General features: G+C 45.2%; 1 protein-coding gene across 3 annotated transcripts in view; it reads right to left on the bottom strand.

The window, feature by feature from the left end:
• The window catches only part of AFF3 (ALF transcription elongation factor 3), a 337,349-nt gene extending 328,757 nt beyond the window's left edge, over positions 1-8,592 (bottom strand). For all 3 annotated transcript variants that reach the window (XM_084526939.1, XM_084526940.1, XM_084526941.1), the window contains exon 1: positions 8,450-8,592. In XM_084526939.1, the coding sequence (XP_084383065.1) occupies positions 8,450-8,502 (53 nt within the window). In that variant the 5' untranslated portion in view covers positions 8,503-8,592. The remainder of the gene's footprint in view (positions 1-8,449) is intronic.
• Between the last annotated feature and the right edge of the window lie 13,009 nt (positions 8,593-21,601).

Below are 21,601 nucleotides of genomic sequence, written 5' to 3'. Positions count from 1 at the left end.
CCTTCTTAAAAAAGGGTTCTTTGATCTGAGGCAGCAGCACTCAGACTCAATGACCAAGAAAAAATGTAGGCTCCTGTGGTCCTTTTGGACTGATCTACTCAGTGAAAAGGGGTAGAGATCCATAAGCTAGCTGCAAAACACATTGGTATATCCAAATACACAAGGCAACATGTTGATGCTAATTCAGATCAGTTGGGATCATGGTGGTTTTCTTGCAGGGAGCCTAAATAAATGGACTAACACACAATCACCTTTTGTACTAAGAAATTCCTGACAGCCTTCAAGCCTAACCACAAACAAAGCACATTGTAACATTAATTTACTCTTTAAACTGGTGACATTTAGTTAACTCAAGGTCATCATCCTCCAGAAAATGCTATACTCTCCTTGCCAAACAAAAATGAAGAAAAGCACACTTAGCTTTTATTGTTACTTTGTCCTTTAAAAACAGTTGATGACATGACAGGTTCCCTCGCTGACTGCTTCAGAAACAAAAAAATGTAAAACTGTTCCTTCTATTGGAAGAATACCAATATAATTCTTTTCTCCAAAGTATCTCTGACAGCAGAATTCATTCATTCTTTTCTGGACTGAGGTTCAACTGTCTACTGCACTTGCTGTTCTAAGACAAAAGACCAAAAAAAAAATTCAAATTATGTCACGCCTTCCTGTAATCTAAAGATCTGAACCCTTGTGGTCAATCAGAAGTGGTCAATGGCATAGACAAAAATCAGCCTTCTCTTTGTGCATTGCTATGAGGTATGCACTGTCTGGCAATGACTGAGCAGAATTTAAATCCTCATTGAAAAGGTTTAGGATATCTGCCTATGCTCATGCATCAGTACAGGCTCCCCAAAACCTTTACAGTGATCAAAGCAAGGAAGGCAAGGATAGAAACTGGGAGATGAATGGTAGGAGACAGTGCTGCCGAGATGACTTCTAAGTCCGAATGCTGGAAATGCATACTTCACCAATGTTTTTCCTTCCTCATCTATCTGTCTGTCATATCTGCATTTTTCATACCACCATAAGGTCATCGTTCCCTGGCAGCTAGACTGTACCATCATAGCAATGCATGGAGTAAGAAGGCCACCAGTTCCTCCCCAGTGGATTTAGAGAGTGATACATGCAATAAGAATTGATCACAGCTCAAAGCAATCAAAACATATGCAGTGTAAGAAGATACTGCCCTTCATCCTCTATTTGTCCAGTCCTGCCATTCAGTCAAACTAGGCTGAGCCACAAAGGACTCTTTCTTTGGGCCGAAACATGTGAAAACAACCACACGGAAAGACTGGATTACATTAAGAAGATGTGTGTCTTTGTCCGATACAACCCTCTTGTTTTTAGTTTTAAATACTTACAGTTGTGGATCATCGTTATTGAGAAACAAAGCACGGCAACAAAAAGCTTCTTAGCAGAGATTTCTGGTCCCTCCTGCATAATTGTAAATGTTTCCTGTCTGCTGAGACCACCACTGCTGCATTGAAACTAATTTATTTTTTAAAAAATACATAAAGTGTCTCTGAGGATAGGTTTAAATTGCATTCCTACTGTCACATTTCCCAGGATGCATCCGTACTCAGGTCCTTGGTACATGCATGCAGGTTAAAATCTTCCTAACAAAATAAAATGCAGTCAACTTAAGTCACTAACTGTTTGTTTAAGATATTGGTAAAGCTGAGATATCAAGCTGTAGGGGAGGAACTTAAATATCTGTCTCATGTATTTTTACCTCTGGAAAGACATAGAAAATGTTTAGCACAGAATGTTAGTAATTGCCATCGTGTTCATGTAACTGCTGTTACAGTTCATTCACTCTTTCTCCTAAACAAGAATTCATTGCTACCCACAAATTATTCAGAGATTATATAGATTATTACCCAAGTATTCAACTACAAGTGTCCATTTTTGCTCTCTTGAGGCCTTAGGCAGCCACAGCAAGCGTAATCAGTGTCCTAACATTGATTTTAACAGACAGAAGATCAGTTAGTAGCCCCGGTGGTGATGTTGCAAAAATTGTTTTCCATATACAGCTGATTCGCTCACTTTTTTCAAACATTTAATGGAACAGTGCTTTCCAGTCACCCCAAGATATTTGCAGAGAGTGCCCAGTTTCTGAATAAACATGCAACTTTCCACTAGAACACAGTGGAAAGTTTCAAAAGCCAACAAAAAATGTTGTCTAGATGGTCAGATAAACCACCTCCAACACACAGCAAACTGGGAGTTGACCTCTTTGTCTTTTTGGGTTGGATTCGCAGCTGGACCACCTCCACGGGACAGTGCCAGGGTGGCAGGAACAGCAAGGCTCATGGTGGGTTTGGCCAGCGTGGTGACCTGTGGATTTTAAGGGAGATGTCACCTAGGGAATCCAGCCCTGGGCAGTGGCTCTGAAACAGCAATTCCCATAAACCAGCAGGGCAGAGTTTTCAAAGAGCTAGTTTTGTTCAAAATCCAGGAAGCTTGCAGCTTTCCCTTTTCCTACTTTGAGATTTTCACAAAAAGGACCCTTCTGGTTTTCAACTGGAATTAGCCTTACAGCTAAACAGCCCATACACAAAGAAATTGTCTTTGGGTTTCATAGAAAATGCTATATTTTCGAAATCTCATTCTGTGAGGATGTCACTTCAAAGTTGCAATTTGTCGACTGTTAGATGGGACACTCATCTCATGAAGAATTTAACCTCCCTGTTTTCTAGCTGTATGTAATATTATTTTTTCTTAATTTCTATTGATTTTATTTTATTACACATATTGTTTAGAAAGTTATAACCAGACTTCTAGGTATCTCTGAACACATGCTGTGAATTAATTGCTGGAATACTTTTTATCCATGTTTTGTTGTCTCCTAGTCATAAATATGATGCAAGTGGATTAATTTGTTATATGAGGTTAAAAGCCTTGCAATTAAGCTGTTGGTTTTTCTAATGACTGCACTGTGAAGTTGAGTATGATGTTGTTCCTAATACATCCATGTATTAGGAACATGAAATGTGAAAGATGTGCCCATAGCCTATATTCTGTGTCTATTTTTTTCCTTAATAGCCCATATATCTCTTCCACTAGTTTTAAGAAACCTGGTGTTTTCCGCAGAATATTCACACAGAATGTGAAATGCCACATGCACTTCATGCCTCCTCTTGAATCCCCTCCAATAACCTAGGGAGGTTTCTGCCTTGGCTTCTCATGGAAAACACACCCAGAGCAACACAAATCTGCAAGTCCAAGTGTCAGCAGGAAAGCTCAAGGAGCTGTTATCCTCCTGCCTCAAACAGTTGGGCCTAGGCACTCAAACACTCCTCAGTGGAGAGATACAAAAACACATTTCCTGTCTAACTGATGTATCAAAATTTCATTTATCAGACAAAAACAAAGTATAGGGATAAATATATATATACATATGTTCTAAGAAAGGTGACTGAGCATACTGCAAATCAGATATGATGGGCCAGATACTTATCTGATATAAAACAGCAAAGGGGACTTGGTAGAGCTCTGTAGACTTAAAACAGATGAAGATGTGGTACATCACATCCAGAAAATGAGCACTCACATGGCCCTACAGATGTATTCTTAAAATAATATTATTCAGCTGATACTTATAAAGTATTATGGCCATGAAAAAGCTCACTTCTTATGATTTATACTTATTATGTTTAGCACATACAATTTGTTCAGTGCTGCAAGGAAGAAAAAAAAAAAAAAAAAAAAAAAAAAACTTGAACAATGGAAGCAATTCCTGACCCAAAGGACTTACAGCCTAAAAAACAGGCATTGGGAAGAAAGAACATGCTGTGAAATCGAAGGAAGGGAACAGTCTACAGTTATTACTCTTGTTATTGTTTGCTCACAACTTATAATCATCACAGAGAGAGCAAATTTTTAGCTGGGTTCTCAGTGAGGGGAAGGTGGTAACCATGAGTTGACACGGGGAGGAAGACAGAAGGGAAAACACCACAGCGACAGAAATGAGACAAATAGGATTTCAAGTGTCACCAAGGCTAGATAGAGGCCAAGAGCTAAGAGAAAAGAAATAAGGGACAAAGTCCAAGACATAGGCTGGAATAGAGCTGTAAAGGAGATGGGGGATAAAAGGAGGTACTTAATTATTTTTTTTATTTTTTTGTGAGAGGGACAAAATTGCTGTATATTGTCTGTATAAGGTTAGGCCAGCCCAGCATCTTACCCTACTGAGAGAATGGCTTGAGTGACTCCCACCTCCACCCCCAAAACAGCTACTTGTTATTATCTGAAAATAAACATCTAGATATTCTACTTTGACTGAAGAAGCATTTGTAGAATTAGCTTTCTAAAATCATCCCCAGTAAACACTGTGCTACCTGAAAAAAAAAAAAAAAGAGGAAAATTAAAAAAATCTTGACTTACACAAATATAAAATGTAGTGACTAAAAGCTAGACAACCTGGGATCAAGAAGTTACAAAAGGTTCATTTATAAGACTGCTGGATGTCTAGCCATTTTTTGTTAATAGCAACTTCCAAACAAAACTTTCATTGACTTCAAATGGAGCAGGAACAGACCCAAAGATAGCAAATGAACTAGTAATTCAATACAAGGTCTGTAAAACACACTGGGCCACCTTACACCGTGGCATTTGATATTGATCTCAGCTTGGAAGCTACACAACTATACATTTTTACATGACTACCCAACCTCTACAAAACTGATGCTATCTCAAAATATCCAGAAGTATCAGATGAGTACCAAATAAACTGTTTATATACTTGGCTTCTTTCACCTAAACAAACACTGTTTTGTTTGTGGCTAACAAACGTATCAAAAATTGTCTCAAAATTATTTTCTTGTTTGACACAACACTGTAAGTAATTTAGTAAATATGTAAATTGGTTTTAATGAATGCGAAAAACTTTAACCTATGCATTTATCTTTCACAGGCACGTGAGGAGACCCTTCACTAAATGGCCTTCCCTCGAGCTAGTTCTGCGCCTAAACCTAGGTGCACAGTTAAGGAGCTGGCTGAATTTTGATTGGGATTTGTTAAATAAGGCAAATAACAACATGAATGTCTGTAATGCAGAACTAGTCCTGGCACTCCAATTAAGTCCTTTGGTCTGCTCATTTGCTTCTTTCTGTCATGTATAATATGCTTTCTGCTGTACAAAAGGAATATATAACACCACTAATGGAGATTTTCCATCTCTTTTCTCTGGCGTAAACAAATACTAGATGATAAGGCACTGGAGAATCCACCTCCTTAAGTCTGGACAAATCAAACTACACACACTGGAGTCAAATAAAAACATGCAGAAAGAAAAACAGGAGACGGGGCTGTGCTTCAAAGTCATTAGCGCCATGTGTTTGGGACAAACTTGTTAGTCAGCAGTTATGAAGCCTTCAGTGAAGTTGGGCTGATCATCCCTAAACGTTCCAGAAAAAAACTTACCAAATGGGCATGAATTTTGTTTACACCACAGATTTTTATGTTCTGTTAAATTTTCTATTTGAGTTTGTACTCAGCTTTCACTATTTGAATTATAGTAGTTTTCTGGGAAGCAGAAGTGTTGTTGGCATCAACACAACCTGGAAAAAGTACTCTTTAGTAGAAAAGGACTTACAATATTCTCCCATTTCACTTTACTAGTTCAATACTATGTTATAGCCACAACACAATACATTACTACATTTTTGATGCTACAGCAGAGTAAAAGAAATAACAACACATATTAATTGGAGAGCAAATTCATTAACAGTACAAAAGTAACAATCAATGAGGATTGATTAGCATGCTACTGTTCATCTGGAAATCCCTTTCCATACTCTTTTGATTTTCCAAGAACATACCAAATAAAGAAAAGAAGCACTTTAGAACAGCATGTTAATATTTAATTACTGCACTCTTAAGGAAAACATTTGCCAAATATTGCCAAAAGTGGAATTTCAGTCATAAGTTAAGTGCGCAAAATGTCGTTATTACCAACATTCAAAAAAAATAAAGGACAACATTCAATCTTGCTGACGAGAAAATTAAGTCTCTTAAGTGTTGCTCTTTGACATGAAGCACTCGCTTGTTATCTGTGTGGTATATTTTATTTTCCTTTTTGGTAACAATCGCTCTCATTTGAAGGCACCCTGCCTGCAATCAGAGACCAGCCCAGCATCCTTTGCACAGATGCTGCAGCACCTTTACTAGCACCTTTGTAAGTTTGCATTGCATTGTGTTGTGTGTTTTCTTATTATATTTTTTTTAAAATACCAGTTGTATAACTTTCAAAACAATGATTCAGAAGCATTTGCCAAAGCAAGTGCTTCAGGACAGGCCTCCAGCCCATGATCTTGGGTACTCCAAGTCAAGGCCATTGAGCAAACCATCGGGCACCAAAACAATGCTGACATGAACCCCCTATAAGCCCCTGCTCCACGGAGGAGCTCTGGTTGAAGCATCCGACCTCCTTGCTCCAGACATGGGGATTGAAGCCGTGCACAGGGGTGAGAGCTTGGCAAGGAACGCAGGCCTGCTACTACACTCTGGCTTTTAATGTGCTCTTTGAAGCCCTTCTCTTGAACCTATCTTCTAAACAGCAACAGCAGAGGAAAAAAAAAAATCTATGAAACCACAAGATCACTTTTAACACCAATAGAGACATTTTTAAGCATGTAATTTAGCTGGCGAGCGGTTGATGTCTCTTTGGACTTGTACCTCATTTTTATGCTTACGGTGGTCATTTCAAAGTGGCTCCACAATAGTCAGAAGGTGTACTAAAAAGGTTGTGAAAAGCAGCAATTGCTAGACACAGTCAAAAGCCCCGGCTTTCCGGAGTTACATTGTTAGCTTTTCAAATTCAATATTTACTTCAACAGCTAGGTTACAGAACAGACTAATGAACATCACACTTTTGCTGCAAAAAAAAGCAAATTGCTCCAAAGTTTGCCTTCATTCACCGAGAAAGGGAAAAGCATTTGAATGCATGAAAGTATTATTTCCCCTATTCTTGTTTAATAGAAAAAAAAAAAAAAAAAAAGAGAGAGAGAGAGAGGAATTTAATAGTAAAACTGTGTGTATGGACTAAAGACTTAAAACCAGACCAGAGATAAATGCTATAGTTTGGGTAGAAACCGAATATTGGTATTTATAATTGAAACGAGGACATAACCTTAACTTGTGTCACGGGCAGAAGCACTGTAATTAAAAACTTTTATGGTGTAGTAACTAATTTTGCATTATACTTGCTCTTTAAAGTTCCCCCAGCAGTATAAAAGTTTTATGGGGCTGGATGCTCTCAACGTACGCGTTTTCGAGGCACTGCCATCACGCAGCACGAGCTGTCCCCATCCTCCCGAGGTCTCTTTTGCAAGGAGCAGAGCTCACCCGTGGGACCCTCGGGGCTGATTTTGTTACACCTGCCACCGCAGGGATAAGCGGGCGCTGCACCCTCCAGACGGGTGACAAGGATCCCACAACACGTTGAAATTGAGAGATAGAGGGACAGGGATGCGTGCCGCTGAGTTCGGGCGAAACTCATCTCCTCTCCCCAAAGCAGGCAGCCAGCAGGCTGCATGCGAGCTGCAGTCGCCTCCTCCCCGGCCCCAACCGTGCCCAAAAGCAGCCCCGTCCCGACGGGGCGAGCCGTGCCGAGCCGTGCCGAGCCTCCCGCAGCAAACTCCGGGACTTGGCAGCGGCAGCGCCTCGGGGAGGTGATGCGGAGGGGGGCGGTGATGGGGTTTGTGGGGTTGGGGAGGGGAAGGTGAGGGGTGGAGGGGGAGGGCAGCGCTTCCCACCTCGAGCCGCTAATGCCATTTCTCGAAATTGGCTCCCCTCCTCCCCGGCAGCCCCGCACTCGCCGCCGGGGCGGGCAGGGCCGTGGGGGGGCGCAGGGGGAGGTCAAGGGCATGGGGAGGGGAGGTTGAGGGGGGGAGAGGGGCAGGAGAAAAAGGAGGGGGGACGTGAAGGCAGCGGGAGGGGGCGAAAGGGGCGTGCGGGGGGAACGGGGCTGAGCTCCGGGAGCGCGGCCCCCGGGGTGCCCGTGGCGGGGGAGCACCGGGAATTAGCGGGAGGGGGGTGCAGGGGCCCCCGCAGCCCAGCACCGGGTTCACCTCCCGGACACTCCCCCCGGCAGGCAGGGGAGGGGGCGTCTGCCCGCTGCCCCCCTCGGGGGAACAAGTGGCGGTGGGGGGCACCTCCCGGGGTGCTGCACCCCCTAGGGCAGAGGCACCGCACCCCCTCACCGCACCCCCCCCATTCCTGCCCCCTCCCAGCGCATCGCACCCCTCCCGCTACGCGCACGCCCTCCCACCCCAAATCATCGCAGCCCCCAATTACCGCACAGCCCCCGCTTGCAGCACCCCCTCCACCCACCGCACCCCCCCCCCTCCCCCCAGCCCCCTTGGCTCTTAGCTCTCCCCCTTTTCACCCCCTTTTCTCTCTCCCCCCCCCCCACAGCCACCCCATACCCACACTCTGCACTCACCACAGAGAGTCCAGGTCCCACTCCTGGAGCAGAGCTAAGTCGAAGCTGTCCATGGTGAGCGATGTCAGCGCCGCCGCGCTGCGACCACCCGGCGTCCGGGGCGCATCTTCGACCGCACCGCGGGCAGGGCGAGGGGGCGCGGAGCACCCCGGCGGGGGACACCCCCCTCCTTTTCCCCCTTTTCCCCTCCTCGCCACCACCAGAAAACGGAGTGGGGGTGAGGGGGGGGAGGGGGGGGGGGAGGAGGGGGAAATTAAAAAAAAAATAAAAAATAAAAATAATAATAAAAAAATAAATAAAAAAAAGAAGAAACCCGCGGCGCACCGCTCGTTTGCAAGCGGCTCGGCTCGGCTCGGCTCCGCTCCCGCCCCGCTCTCCCCCCCCCCCCACCCCCCCGAGCCTCCTCCCCTCCCTCCTGCGCGCCGGGAGCGCGGCCGAGGCGGCGCCCGCCCCGCGCAAGCTGCGCCCGCGCAGCACCCGCGCAGCGCCCGCGCAGCGCCCGCCCGGTACTGGGGGGGGGGACGGACATGGGGGGGACGCGGGGGGGAGGGCACAGCCGGCGGCATTTGGGGAAGGGGGGGGAAAGGGGGAGCCGGTGGCAACTTGCACCCCAAAATGTTCTGCCGGCAGAAGTTGGGATCGGGGTTGTTTGGGGGATTTTGGGGTGTTATTGTGTTTTTTTTTTTTAATAAGTCCGCTCTGGTGTCCCCCACGCGTGATCCTAATCCCATGCGTGATCCCGGTCCCACTCGTGATCCCAGCCCCACGCGCACCACCAATGCACCCATGGAAATTGGGGTGGCTGTATCATGGCCATGGGGCCTCGTCCCACATGCACTTCCAGCCACAGCCCTAGGTGCCCACGCAGGCCCTTGTTGCCCGTGGGGCATTTCAGCCATGATCTAGGGTTGGGTTAATGCGCTTTTTGCATCCTCCTTGGACGTGAGATAAGCTACACCTGTGCAAATCCCACACTGATTCCTCCTTAGACCTGTACGAACCATAACACCTATAGGCTCCATCTACATGAAAGTCTGCGTCAATCTGCACGGCAGGTTAGAGACCCGGGTGCACGCACATCCTTCAAACACGAGGGATGTCTGGTTAGAAATGGAGGGGCCAGCGGTTGGTGCCTGCCACCCAATGAGAGCAAAAACCCAAAAAACTCAGTCTGTGCGCCCAGCCTGAGCGCAGCACTGCCTGTGGGATCTGACCGGCTGGTTAGGGCAGGCTGTCCCATCTGTAGCTGCTGCCTCACATCAGGGGAGGGTAATGCGTGTTACTTTCCAGAAAATCATGCTTTTTAGCTAAGCAGCGAGCGACAAGCTGCCAGAGAAGTGCCATGTCATCACAGAAGGGAGAAACAATGTGCAAAGCCCGCAGTGGCAGGAGGGGGCTGTTGGTGTGATGGTGCTAGCGCGAATATCCGCGGGGCCATCCTGTTCTGGGAGATCCCTGCTCTCGGAGAGCAAGCCAAGCCAGCTGGAGGCTGAAGGTGGTGCCCTGGCACGCGTGGAGCCCTGCCAGCCCCATTTCTACAGCCTTCTGGGCCGGTTTTGGGGCTGTGGGGCTATATATTATTCATTCCCGAGTTAGCCAGGTTTCATTTCGTGTTGGTCACCCTGCACCAGCTGCAGGCGCAGCTCGGGCTGCCGTGTAGACACGCTCCAAGGGAAAGGTTTGAAAACCCGTACGTCCATACAGCAGGCTCTCGACAAGCCCTCTGAAAATCCCGAGCCACTCCAGAGCTGCTTCTGTGCCTCTGCACAGCCAAGGTGGTGCTGCCTCCTACTGCCAGAAGTCCCCAGACCCTGTGGAAGTGGCACATCTTCAGCCTCAGGGACCCGCGGGAGCTGGCTCCTGCCTGCTCTGGCTGCTCACCTTCCCGGTGGGGTGGAGAAGGATGTGGGCAGGGACAGCAGGGCTTGAGACACCCACCCTGCCTAACTGCGTCAAGATGAGGATGAAAAGGCAGAAAAGCAGGCCAGCTCAGAGGCCACGCTTGGTCCAGCATTAGTAAAACCACCTGAAAAGAGCCTTTTCTGGGACAATGGTTAGTGCGGCTGAAGACAGCCTGAAAACCAGGTAAAAACTCTCAGCACAGACATTACTTACGAGCGAAGGAGTGAGGGCGGCATATTTATGCTGACCTTTTAAAGCCACGGCCCGTGCTGCACCACTCTCCGTGCTTCGAGTGAGATTGTGCAACTGGCATCGCAGCACGGACCCGATTCTCCCACGGAGCCCCAGCTTGCACGGTGATTTGCAGCAGTGCTTAAATCACCCTCCAAGTGGAATTTAGGGCAGGGGAGGCTTGGGCTGTCTCTGCAGCCTAAATCACTGGAGGTAGACCCTCTTTACATCAGCGGTGGAGCTGACCGTAGGCCACTCTGAGAAGTGCGAGGCGTGCTGTGGTGCTAACAGGTGGCAGCGCACAAGCCTGGTGGAAAGTTGGAAGTGAAATTCTGTAGCCTAAATGCATCACCCAAACCAAGATCAATAGAAAAAAAGTAAACAAACAGCGTGAGCCGCACTGAGTGAATTAAATTTCAGGCGGTAATATATAATGATAGCAATATAGGCGGCATGTTTTATGTTTTTAATATGTTTTAATACATGAGATTTTTTTTTCTTTTACATTTCTTGCATGTATATTGTTATTGCTGTGTTCTTTTCTTTCCCATCAGCTGCGATTCTCAGGCAGAGCAGAGTACATCAAGACTAACTGCATTGAAATTAATATCACTTGAAAATCTCAACTTAGCAGCCAAGTGCTGGCCTTGACGGCATTTTTGAAGCTCCTTGTATACGATCCCACACCAGCAGGTTACCCTTCCAGCCCTGAATTTTCCTTTTCCATGATGTGTCCCATATATGACAAAGCATAGCATGATCCTAACCGTGATGTGCAATAAATGAGCACAGATTTGGAAGGAGCTCGGGCCTCTGACTGAAGGAACACATTTTATGCTGCCTGTTGCAACCTGTGGCTTTCCTGCAGTCACCAATCCCCCTCGATCACCCCTTGCTGTGGGACTTGGTGATGTGGTTTGCAGCTCTTGCAGGGAGTGAAGCCTGCCTCTCTAGGAAAGCATGGTGTTGTATAAATACAAATAAACTATGTGTCATCTAATACTGCTCATTGTATGTATATTCTTAAATATTCACCTAGAAATTGCTCAGCTCTTTATTGGGCTCTTTCCAGTGTCATCAACTCTTTATTAAGAATAAGCAAGCAACTGTGCCCAGTCAAGCTAACTTTCTAAGAAGAGCTGAAAGCCTGTGAACAACACGTAATTCAAAACCATTACATAAAGAATGCGTGTAACAAGAAAGCTGAACATCATCTTAAAAGTTGACATTTCCCACTTCCCAGACTCTCTGTCTTGAGTGCGGCATAGCAACTGCTGAAGGAAGAGTAAAGATAATTTTAATGCAACATAAAATAAGGGGGAGGTGAGAAATACTACATTCTTCACATCCTGTGTGAAAAATCTCTCTCTAGTATCTCTTCAGCATAACCTACCTTTAAAACAACGTTCACCCGGTGAGCAACGAATTATTTCTCAGGGAATTCACAGGACCTTAGCCGAACGCTTTCACAGGCCAGGAAAGGAGTTCCAGAGGTACCGTAAGATACAGAAATTTTTAAACAAGCTTCTGGTGACTAGCACAGGAAATTCCTCAGCATCGGTACAGTGTGTTTCAAGGACATGATTCTCTCCTTCGTTACCCCACTTGTGCCACACCAACGCAGACGTGCTCTTGCCCCAAAAAACTAATCCATCAGCATTTCCTCCAGAGGGCAGATTGATACCCTGCTCAGAAGGAAGGCCACTGAGCACAGGTACACTTTTTTTCAGCATGCAATGCACATCTCTTTGCAAGTCAGTCTTCACAGAGAGCTCCAGCAACCGCTCCGAGCTCCCGTGTAAGCCGGGACATGACATATACAGTCCCTTGGTGGGTGTTTACATAAAGCCCAGACACAAATCTCTTCCAAAGGATGAAGAAGGCAGGAAGCATTATTTAGTCTTGCTCCTGCAACTCGTCACCACGCCAAGCAGTACCGGCTCCTCAGGGACACGTGCTCCTGAATTAGAGTAGGTGCTGCAGAATCAGTCCCCCGGAGCTTTAGGATGTGTTTTGTTTGTCCAGTGGGCTCTTAAGTAGTCCATTGAATATGTTTTATAACAAGAATGTTGCTATTTAAGTTTCAGTACAGCGCCCCACTTTAATTAGATACTTACAGGCTTAAGCTTAATGGAGTTTTAAACGTAGCTCCTTTCATAACCTCGTAGAGTTTACAGCAAGGTAAAACCACTGGATTATCTAGTCCAGCCAGCTGTATATCACAGCCTATCCAGTTTCACAGTTTTTTTTTTCCTGTATTGAGCTCAGTAACACACAGTCTGTGCTGCTGCACAGCCCCTACTTTAGTATTCCAAACGTAATAAAATGCACATTCATAAATAATTTTACTCACTGGACAGCATTACTTCCCCCCGTACCTATATGTCTTCGAGTCCATCACGGTGCCAATCGTTGCTTCAGCAGAGAGCAAAATGACCTCTGAATTGGGTTTCCCTATTCGTTTCCACTTGCAATCTGCTCTGAAATTCCTTAGGATGAAAGTTGTGTTTATGTCTGATAGGTAGCGTGTGCTGAACCATAACTCTGATTCACTACAAGTGCTCCTCATCCCGGGCTCTTATATACCCCTTTATTGCATTATTATATGCTATATTCGTTAGACGGTTCTTCTCTAGTCACTACAGAAGATGCCAAAAAATTATTGTGAATGATTTCTCTCCCGCAAATATCATCACAGTCTATTTATACACAGTAGCTTCTGAGATTTGATAAGACCAGAGCATAATGTGGCATGGATACAGATGCTGTCAAAGCTCAGTTAACACAACATATTTCATCACCCTCCCACTTAACATGCGTAATACACAAATGGTTGCAAACTATCACTCTTTTAAAGAAAAGAAATATATGGATTTAATTTTTAATGATTTAGCTTGGTAATTAATCCAAATTATTAGTTAACTATTGCTAAAACAGAGAAGTATAATGGATTCCATGGATAATGAAAATATTTATTATTTTAATAAGTTGCGTGGCTGGAAGTCTCAGTCAAGTCTCCGTCTGCCGGCCACATCCTGCTCCCGACTCGCATGTAGGACCCCCACCGAGGTGCGTCGATGGCCGTGTCCCTGAACGAAGAAATATAAATCGCTGTTTCCGAGTATTGATGATGACATCTATCATGTCAGCTCTAGAATTGATCCGTCTTAAATTATGAGCCGGGGCTGAAGGAATTATGCCAATTAGAGACACACGCATTTCTTTTCCCTCATTTTTCTCTTTCCTGTGTATTTTTTTCCCCCACACAAAAGGTTTTGAGACCTATTTATGTTATCGCAGTCCTTCTGTTTGCCTGAGTAAGATCTAAAAAGAAGATGTAATTGCTGGACAGAAGTGCTACGAGGGCCGTTTGGGGCTCAGGGGAGGGGAAGGTCAAGTTTTTAACCTGCAAACAAAAGGACCGAGCCCAGCGTTAGGACTGGGCTTTCCCTGGGGGCCAGCTCGAACAAAGCCCTTTTGCTGGATGGGGGCTTTTTGGGCGATGGGGAGGGCACGACCTGCGGTGCTGGTGATGGGTAGGACCGGCAGACATGCACCCTGCTCCCAGCACAGCACCTGGCCAGGGGTCCAAGGGCTGAGGCGGCTGCTGTGGGGCCAGGCATGGGATGGGGGCAGAGGGGAGAAGCGTGTTTTAACCTCTCCTTTATCTTCCCCATGAAGGTTTCTGAAATTGTGAGCAGCAGCAGGTTTAGTTAAGCAATTACTCCGCACTCTCTTCTATCCTATGCTTCCTGTGCACTCTGTTCCTGCCTGGTAAACGACTTTAATAAACGCCCTCATTATCATTCTCTGCGACCGCGCTGGTTTTAAGGTTGCATCCTCTCAGAGCATCCTCGGAGCAGTGGCTCCCCAAAGAAAACCTCCGTGCTGGCAGAGCAGGCAGGAGACAAAGGCATCGGAGCAGAGCAAGCCCCTCGCCCCCCTCCACACCGAGCCAGGCAGGCTGCGAGCTCCCCTCCAGCCCGCACGGGCAAGACCCGAATGAAGCCAACACCACGACATCTGGGAAAGATTAGGATGATATATATGTTTTTGGATAATTACATTTACAAACCAAAACAAGGAGGAGAGGCAGGTGGTCCTCGCTGAAAAACCACAGGTCTTTTGTGTGCTCTCTGAGGGGCTCTGGTGTTGCGGTGAGCTGGGCTTGGGTACCAGCAGCCAGGATGTGCCATGGGGCGCGGAGTGGAGACAGAAGTACAGCTTCCATGCGGTTCCCATTGCCACCTTTTGCATTCCCCAGGTCACCTCTGGTGTGAAAAATGCGCTATCCCAGCCTGGCCACCCAAATTGAACAAGCAATTGCAGCCATGGCCGGGTTTAATACAACCCCCCAGCAGCTATTCTACCCCAAACCTGAGTGGAGCACTCTGCCTGGGAGGTAGGTCCTACTGAGGAGCCTTCTGCTCCTCACCCTTCTCTTTGGCAAGACAAAGAAATAGTTCATCCTCATCTTCTGGTTGGAAAGTGGGTGTAGATGTGGGCTTCCCAAAGGGGTTGCTCCCCTAAAGGGAAATCTAATCGTGAGGAACAAGAGAGAGGTGATGGTGGTAATGCCACCTGCATGACAAGGTGACTACTCAGAGGTTACAGGCACTTGAGAAGAAAAATTAAATAAAGCGTTTGGTGTGGGATCCTTTCATCAATTCTTAATGCCTCAGGCAGTGACAGAGGACTTGCCATGGGCACAGGTCAGTCCATCTCTGCTATGCTGAAACATCTCCTCTGCCTTCCTCCAGCAGCTGTGGGCTCTGGTCAGGGCCATGTCCAGGACTGTGGGCTGGCAGGATGGCTGTTGGGGCCCAGGACAGCCCTGCTGACCTTCCCTCACTATTTTGGTACTCGATGAACTGTGTTTCCAGCAAAGCCCCAACAAATGTCTCTCCATTACAGGCTAACAGAAGCATCATGCAGGGGGATGTTTTGTTTCATGAGGGAAAGAGAGAGCCGTTTGGAAAGGCAGGGAGGTGTTTAATGCAGCATTTCTGGAAGTCTTGGTGGGTTTTTATGTACAAAAGATTGTGTATCCAACTCAGAGGGCACAGACCTTAGAGAAATTCAAAGGGTCTTTTGAAAAGAGGTTAAATATATTTAAAATTTATGAGTGTGCACCCATGCAAATTGGAAAAGGAAATTAAACTATATCTGCAGAAAAGGAAAAATAAATCTACTTACATATGATGTAATTTAGAAAGTCAACTGTACCTTTGAATGATGTCTGGACGAAAGGATAAGGTAATGCTGAGGAAGGCTTAATATCTGGGCTTAAAAAGCCACGTGGGGCCATAGGAAAAGAGGGTTTGCAATATACTTGTATACTCATTGTGAATAGTTTCCAGTAGAATGAAAATTATATCTAGCTGGTTTCGGCTGAGAGGGAAAGATACACAGCCAGACCAAGTTCATTTTTTCCAAACTCACCAGCGTTTTCTAGAGCCACACTCCATGTAACTAATTTGAGAACATGTGCACCAATATTTTTGCTTGAGTCTGTTTAGTATTTGCAGATCTCTATTTACTCTGCTATGCAAAATAAACTTTTAGTCAAAATAACTGGAGTGAGAACAAGGGGAAAAAATGATGGTAGAGAGATGTAAAGCAGAAGGAAACAATTTGTGTGGGCATTTCAGAGAGAACCAAAGTATTGTCATTGCTCTTAACGAAAGCAGCCAGCACCACTGACAATATTTTCCTTTCAACTCAGGCTGGAAGTTATCTGTAACCAGTAGGTCTATGCAGCTCTTAATGGTTGGTAGAAGGGTCTCCTACCACCAAGAGCTGGCACAATCAAGCCCCCAGGACAGCGGGGTGCCTGCCCCTACCCATTATTGCAAAGACCAGGACACCTCCTCTCAGGTACACATCAAGTGAAGAAGCGATGCCAGTGCACAGGCCAGCCAATAAAGGCTTCTGTGCATTATGCAGTTACTAAAGGTATGCAAATAAATCATTACGGAGCAAAAAAAAAAAAATTTTTTTTTAAATAACACAAAGTTAATCTGGTGTTTGAAGCCCAGCCCAGTGCAGGGCACTACAATCCGCATGCCGCATTAAAGGAGGGGGTGATCTCAGCTAAATTCCTGGCGAGCAGGTATGCACCGGCTAGCACCGAACAATTGGGTCCCTGGGTGATAATTTTATTGAGGAGGCCAAGAAGAGGACGGACGCAGAATTAATCTTGCTGCACTACGCTCTTGCTGATGTGAGGGCGAGAGAGGACTCCACTCGGTAATGCTGACACCGCAAATCCCTTAATGAGCACTAAATTCACTTAACAAAACTCTAACTCCCTCAGATTTCTGACCGAGCTCGGCCTGTCAGCTTTACCTTGGAGTTTTCTACCTTTCGCTAGTCTATGCCATGAACCTGAGCATCAATAAATCCGGTACTCCTTTTTATTCGCTGTACCTGTTTATTCCTTAGTATATTTACCCTTTTATTAAGAGCTTCCACTTGGTTAAGACTTGTTCAAGTATAAGCTCAACAGGAAGCATTTTCCTTTATACTGTAATAACTCTATATTGTTGCCTAGAGGGTGACAGAAAGTAACGTAAGATTCATAAAAATATAACTGTCTGAGCCAAGTAGATAGAATTATGGTAAGCATTAACCAAAGCGTATTTCTCTGTCCTATAGGGTGAAATCAGAACATCTTAATGTTTTCTTTCTTGGGTCACATAACTCTGCAAAGGAACACCAAGAGAAATGAGAGACTGCTTCTGCTTGATCGTTACAGTCTGTACCAGGCTCCTGAACAGGTTTGCAAATAAAATTACTTTATTTCATTATGTGTCATTTTACGTTTTGCCCATGCACCGCCCCACTGAGACCATTTGGTTTCAGACACTTTTTTTTTTTTTTAAGCTATAAGTAACTGGAATTTTAAACTCATTTAAACTGTAATTCAGGATGTTTCTCATAGCCCCTTTTCACTAAATGAGTGCATCCTTAGAAAAAGAGAAAGGCGTGTCTTACCCTCATCCATTTTATATTCAGTGTTGAAAATCCCACACCTTCAAGAGGCACCCTGGTGGGTAAACTTTAACCTTTTTGGAAGCAACATGGTGGTTTCTGAACACAACTTTTTTTTTTTTCCTGCTTTAAATTGGAAAGGGCAATGTAGACACACTAACTTTCAGTTCTGAGTCATGGGGGGTGAAACAGCCCATAATATCCCCAGTCCTATAGAGAGAGGAGCCACAAACCTTTCCCTGGTGAGGTGCAGCAGCAGGGTGGCGAGCAATCTCACCTGTCCCCAGCAGTGGGGCCATGTCCCTTCCTGGGAATAAGCCTCAGGAAAGACCAGGGGCTAAAAGCAAGGAGGTGTCTGAGCCCTGTCCTCCATGCTCTGTGCTCCTGAAATACAGAGAGAACATTTTGGGTTTGAAATCCTGTAAAGCCATATGTTCTGTGCCAGCAGCTGGACCAGCTCCATTAACATTAACAACAAGATTCCCAATAACGTCCCACCATGCTGTGGACGAGCTACCCACGTAGAGCAGCTGTTTCCAGTGAAGAGGAAGCAAAATTAGAGTAGCAGCAGGATAAATGCCACAGGCAAAGTCGTGGAGGTGATATTTGATAGCAACCAGGGGTGGGAAAGAAACCTTGTACCTGAGAGTCTGATAGAATAAAGGACAAACTGAAAGAATAAAGGATGAGATGGCCTATTACGGCATGTTGATTATTTCATTTCCACATTTAGTTTTAGCAAGCCTTAAATAAGATGGAGTTAGCTACAGCAGTGTTGAGTAGACAGGATGGAGTTGAAAACTCTTGGCCATTTTTCACATCTCTAGACTTCAGGGTTCTGCTGTTTTCTTTGTTCTGGTTGTCTGGCAATAATTTAATATTTTTATTTCTATATTTATTTTAATTCTTAAAAAGCCAAGAGGTGGTGATATGTTGACAGACTGGAAAAGGAAGCTATTATTAATTAAAATTATTTTAAGTCTAAGATTAAAATAGTGCTCCTGCATATAAATTTGCTTCAATGAGCTGGACCCACGGTGATGTTAAATCACTGCATAAATTAGGAATTGTAGCAGATACTCTGGCTGGGGACTAGATGGTGACACGATTTTAAGTGGTACAGATTCTGTTTTCCCTGTATCCTTCCTATAGGCACATGCAGCTTAGATGCCAGTGGGTAATTACCCAACTTTGGCTTCCTTTTTTTTTTTTTTTTTTTTTTTCCCTCTCTTAGGATGGACTAGACTGAAACCCATGAAAAACAGTGGAAATTTCCCAGACACCTTGAGTGTAAGTTGGACCGGGCCCAGAAAGAAGCAGAGTATGGAAATTTAGGAGGCAGCAGTTATCTCTGTTGTTTGCTGGTAGAGCAGGAAGGGAACTCTTGCAAAATGCCATGCAGCCTGCTGTTCATTATGTCTAACTAATGCATGCATTCACCACCAGTGAGCCTCTGGACAGATCTAGCTCCATCTGAAAAATCACATAAGGAGGAAAAAATATGCTATCTATATAAGAAAGCACACATAGCAGCAGCCCAAAGCACCCATTCTCCTCCAGAACCAGAGCTGACGGGTGCACCAAGCCAGTGCTATGCTAAGATGGGGGTCAGCACAGGGACTATTGCAGCCAATCTTTGGGACAAGGTGTGCTTATTTACAACAAAGTCCACTATGATTTCCATCTGCTGTACATGGTCCCCAGGTGACAACCCGGCTCCTCTATAACTTCTCCATCCTGTCCTCTTCTTGTCTGTAATTAAAAACCATATGCACTGAGCTGAGGTGACTGCTGCTCTCCCCCCGAAATGATCATTACACTCTGGTTCTGAGCTTGTTCATGGGAGGGGAAATCTAGGGGAAAGGGGGCTGGGTGGATCCCAGAGGATACCAAGAATTGGTGGGTCCTGGGTCGATCACCGCAGACACACAGAAATCTGGAGGCAACGTGCAGTCTGCCAGACCCCGTAGAGTTGGGCTGCAGAGACCTGAGCCACACAGGACCACTGCGGTGTCATCTTCTTAAATAGGAAACGGAGAACAGAAAGCTATCCTTGTGCCTGGTGTGACATCCCTCATGACTAACTTCTTCAGCAGAGTCTGATCTGCATTCCCACACGATCTGCAGGGCAACCTATAAAATAAACTGAAAGAAATCTGAACGAGAAAGCAGGAAAAGCACTGACAAATGTACCATAGCAGAGCAGTCAGCAAGGGCTTTGCCTGATGCTGCAGGATTGTTTTTTTTCTCCAGCACCACACACTGATGCACAGGCAAGATTTAAAAAAAAAAAAAAAAAAAAGGCAAAAACATTATGTCCTGACAGTGCTGATGCATGAAAAAATTTACTGAATCACACAGGGACTGACTCTCACTTCTTATAGGAAAACATGAGAAGGAGTTCAACCAAGTTCAGCTGAGTTACACCAAAATATGCCTGTACAGATGAGCTGATGAAGACCTCACAGAAATACTGGAAGACATTACAGAGCCATAGATCTGATTTCATACACAGCCCTTATGTTAATTCTCCATTTGGAGGGGCAACCTTTTTTCCATCCTCGGCTTTACCATCCCAGAAAGCAAGCACAGTGTGCTGTGTGATGACAGAAAGGTGAAAGATGGCACTGCAATTCTTCACGTTTGTGACCTCAAAGGCACGACAGGAATGGAGACCAAAGACTCTGCTGCTACTCCCCTTCTTTTTGGGGCAGGATAGCTGGGACGAGAGACTTGTTGAGGTCTCGTTGAGGTCTCTAACAGCCTCTGTGGGACTGGCTGCTACGTTGTCAGCCAGGATGTGTATCCCTCGAGCTGTTTATTTGCATGACTGTAGAGGAAGAAGAGGATTTGCCCCAAATGTCTTCTTATTTATGTTCTTTCCTAACTGTTTTATTATGCCTAATTTGTCATCCTTAGAGGATGCCTCTTATCATGTGCAAATTCTTTTTATATTATTATACTGACACAGAAATAATAGATTCCTGATTTACATTGTAATCTTCAGTAAGAGGGATGTTTGTATTTTTTGAAAGTGTTATAATTTTAGTTGCTTCTCCATGGGGTTTTTTGGCTTATGATTTTGTACTGCAATGTACAGAAAGGAGGGGGAGTTCAAGTGTTCATTAGAGACACCTCACGATGAGATCCCAAATTCTAGTCCCTTGCTAGGACACTGCAGTCATCAATGCAGACAGCAAAGCATTAAAAAGCTCTTAAGTAAATAATGGCTGTGATGATCATATAGCGAGAAAAGGAGTAAATTTTCAATTCACTGGGGTTAATAGTTAGATGCTCAATTTTCTAAACAAAGATTACTACCCCTTCTTACCTACACTTAATACGCAACCACAACATTAAAGCTGAGATAAGGAGAGAGATAAAATTCACAGTGGGAAGCTCCATACAATGCAGCATTTACAGGCATGCTTCCACTGTGCAGCTGAATTCTTTGGTGCTGTGCTGAAGCCAAAAGCCAAATCAGTCCTCCTCCACCCTGTAGGCTGACCTCAGCCCACGTAGCATGGCATGACTTGGACTCCAAGGAAGTTGTCCTCTTTCCTGGAGCAAACAGAGCCAAAGGCTGCTAGGAAAGGCACCTTTATTCTGGGTCTGCAGCAGTTTTTATCTCTTGGCAAAATGTGAAATGCTCCTTTCCCAGGTAAGGTTGCCTATCAGAATGTGGAAATGAGATGGTGCACTGCCTGGTGTCGTGTGCTGCCACTGTCAGTATTTGGAATGGGACCCGTGGCATCCAATGGCACTCTGTGACACCTCCGTGAAGAAGAAAACATCTAGGGGGAGTGAAGCTAATTTGGCAACACCTTTGTTCTGTGGGATCCGATCTTTTCCCTGGCAGTAAATGTATCCTCTCCCTGCCAGTGAAAATAACAATACCGAAGAGCAAGGGCCTAAGTCCAGCCAAAGAGTAATTGGAGATCAAATGAAAGGGCAAATGGTTAAGTTTCATTAACACTCTTCTCACTAAGCACTTCCCCTGCAGTGCAGCTCCTCCTGCATGTGAGG

This window comes from Aythya ferina (assembly GCF_964211825.1).
Source record: "Aythya ferina genome assembly, chromosome: 1".
In the NCBI taxonomy this organism is placed as follows: domain Eukaryota; kingdom Metazoa; phylum Chordata; class Aves; order Anseriformes; family Anatidae; genus Aythya; species Aythya ferina.
The sequence above is the reverse complement of the archived record's forward strand: the minus strand, read 5'-3'. Positions and strand labels throughout refer to the sequence as shown.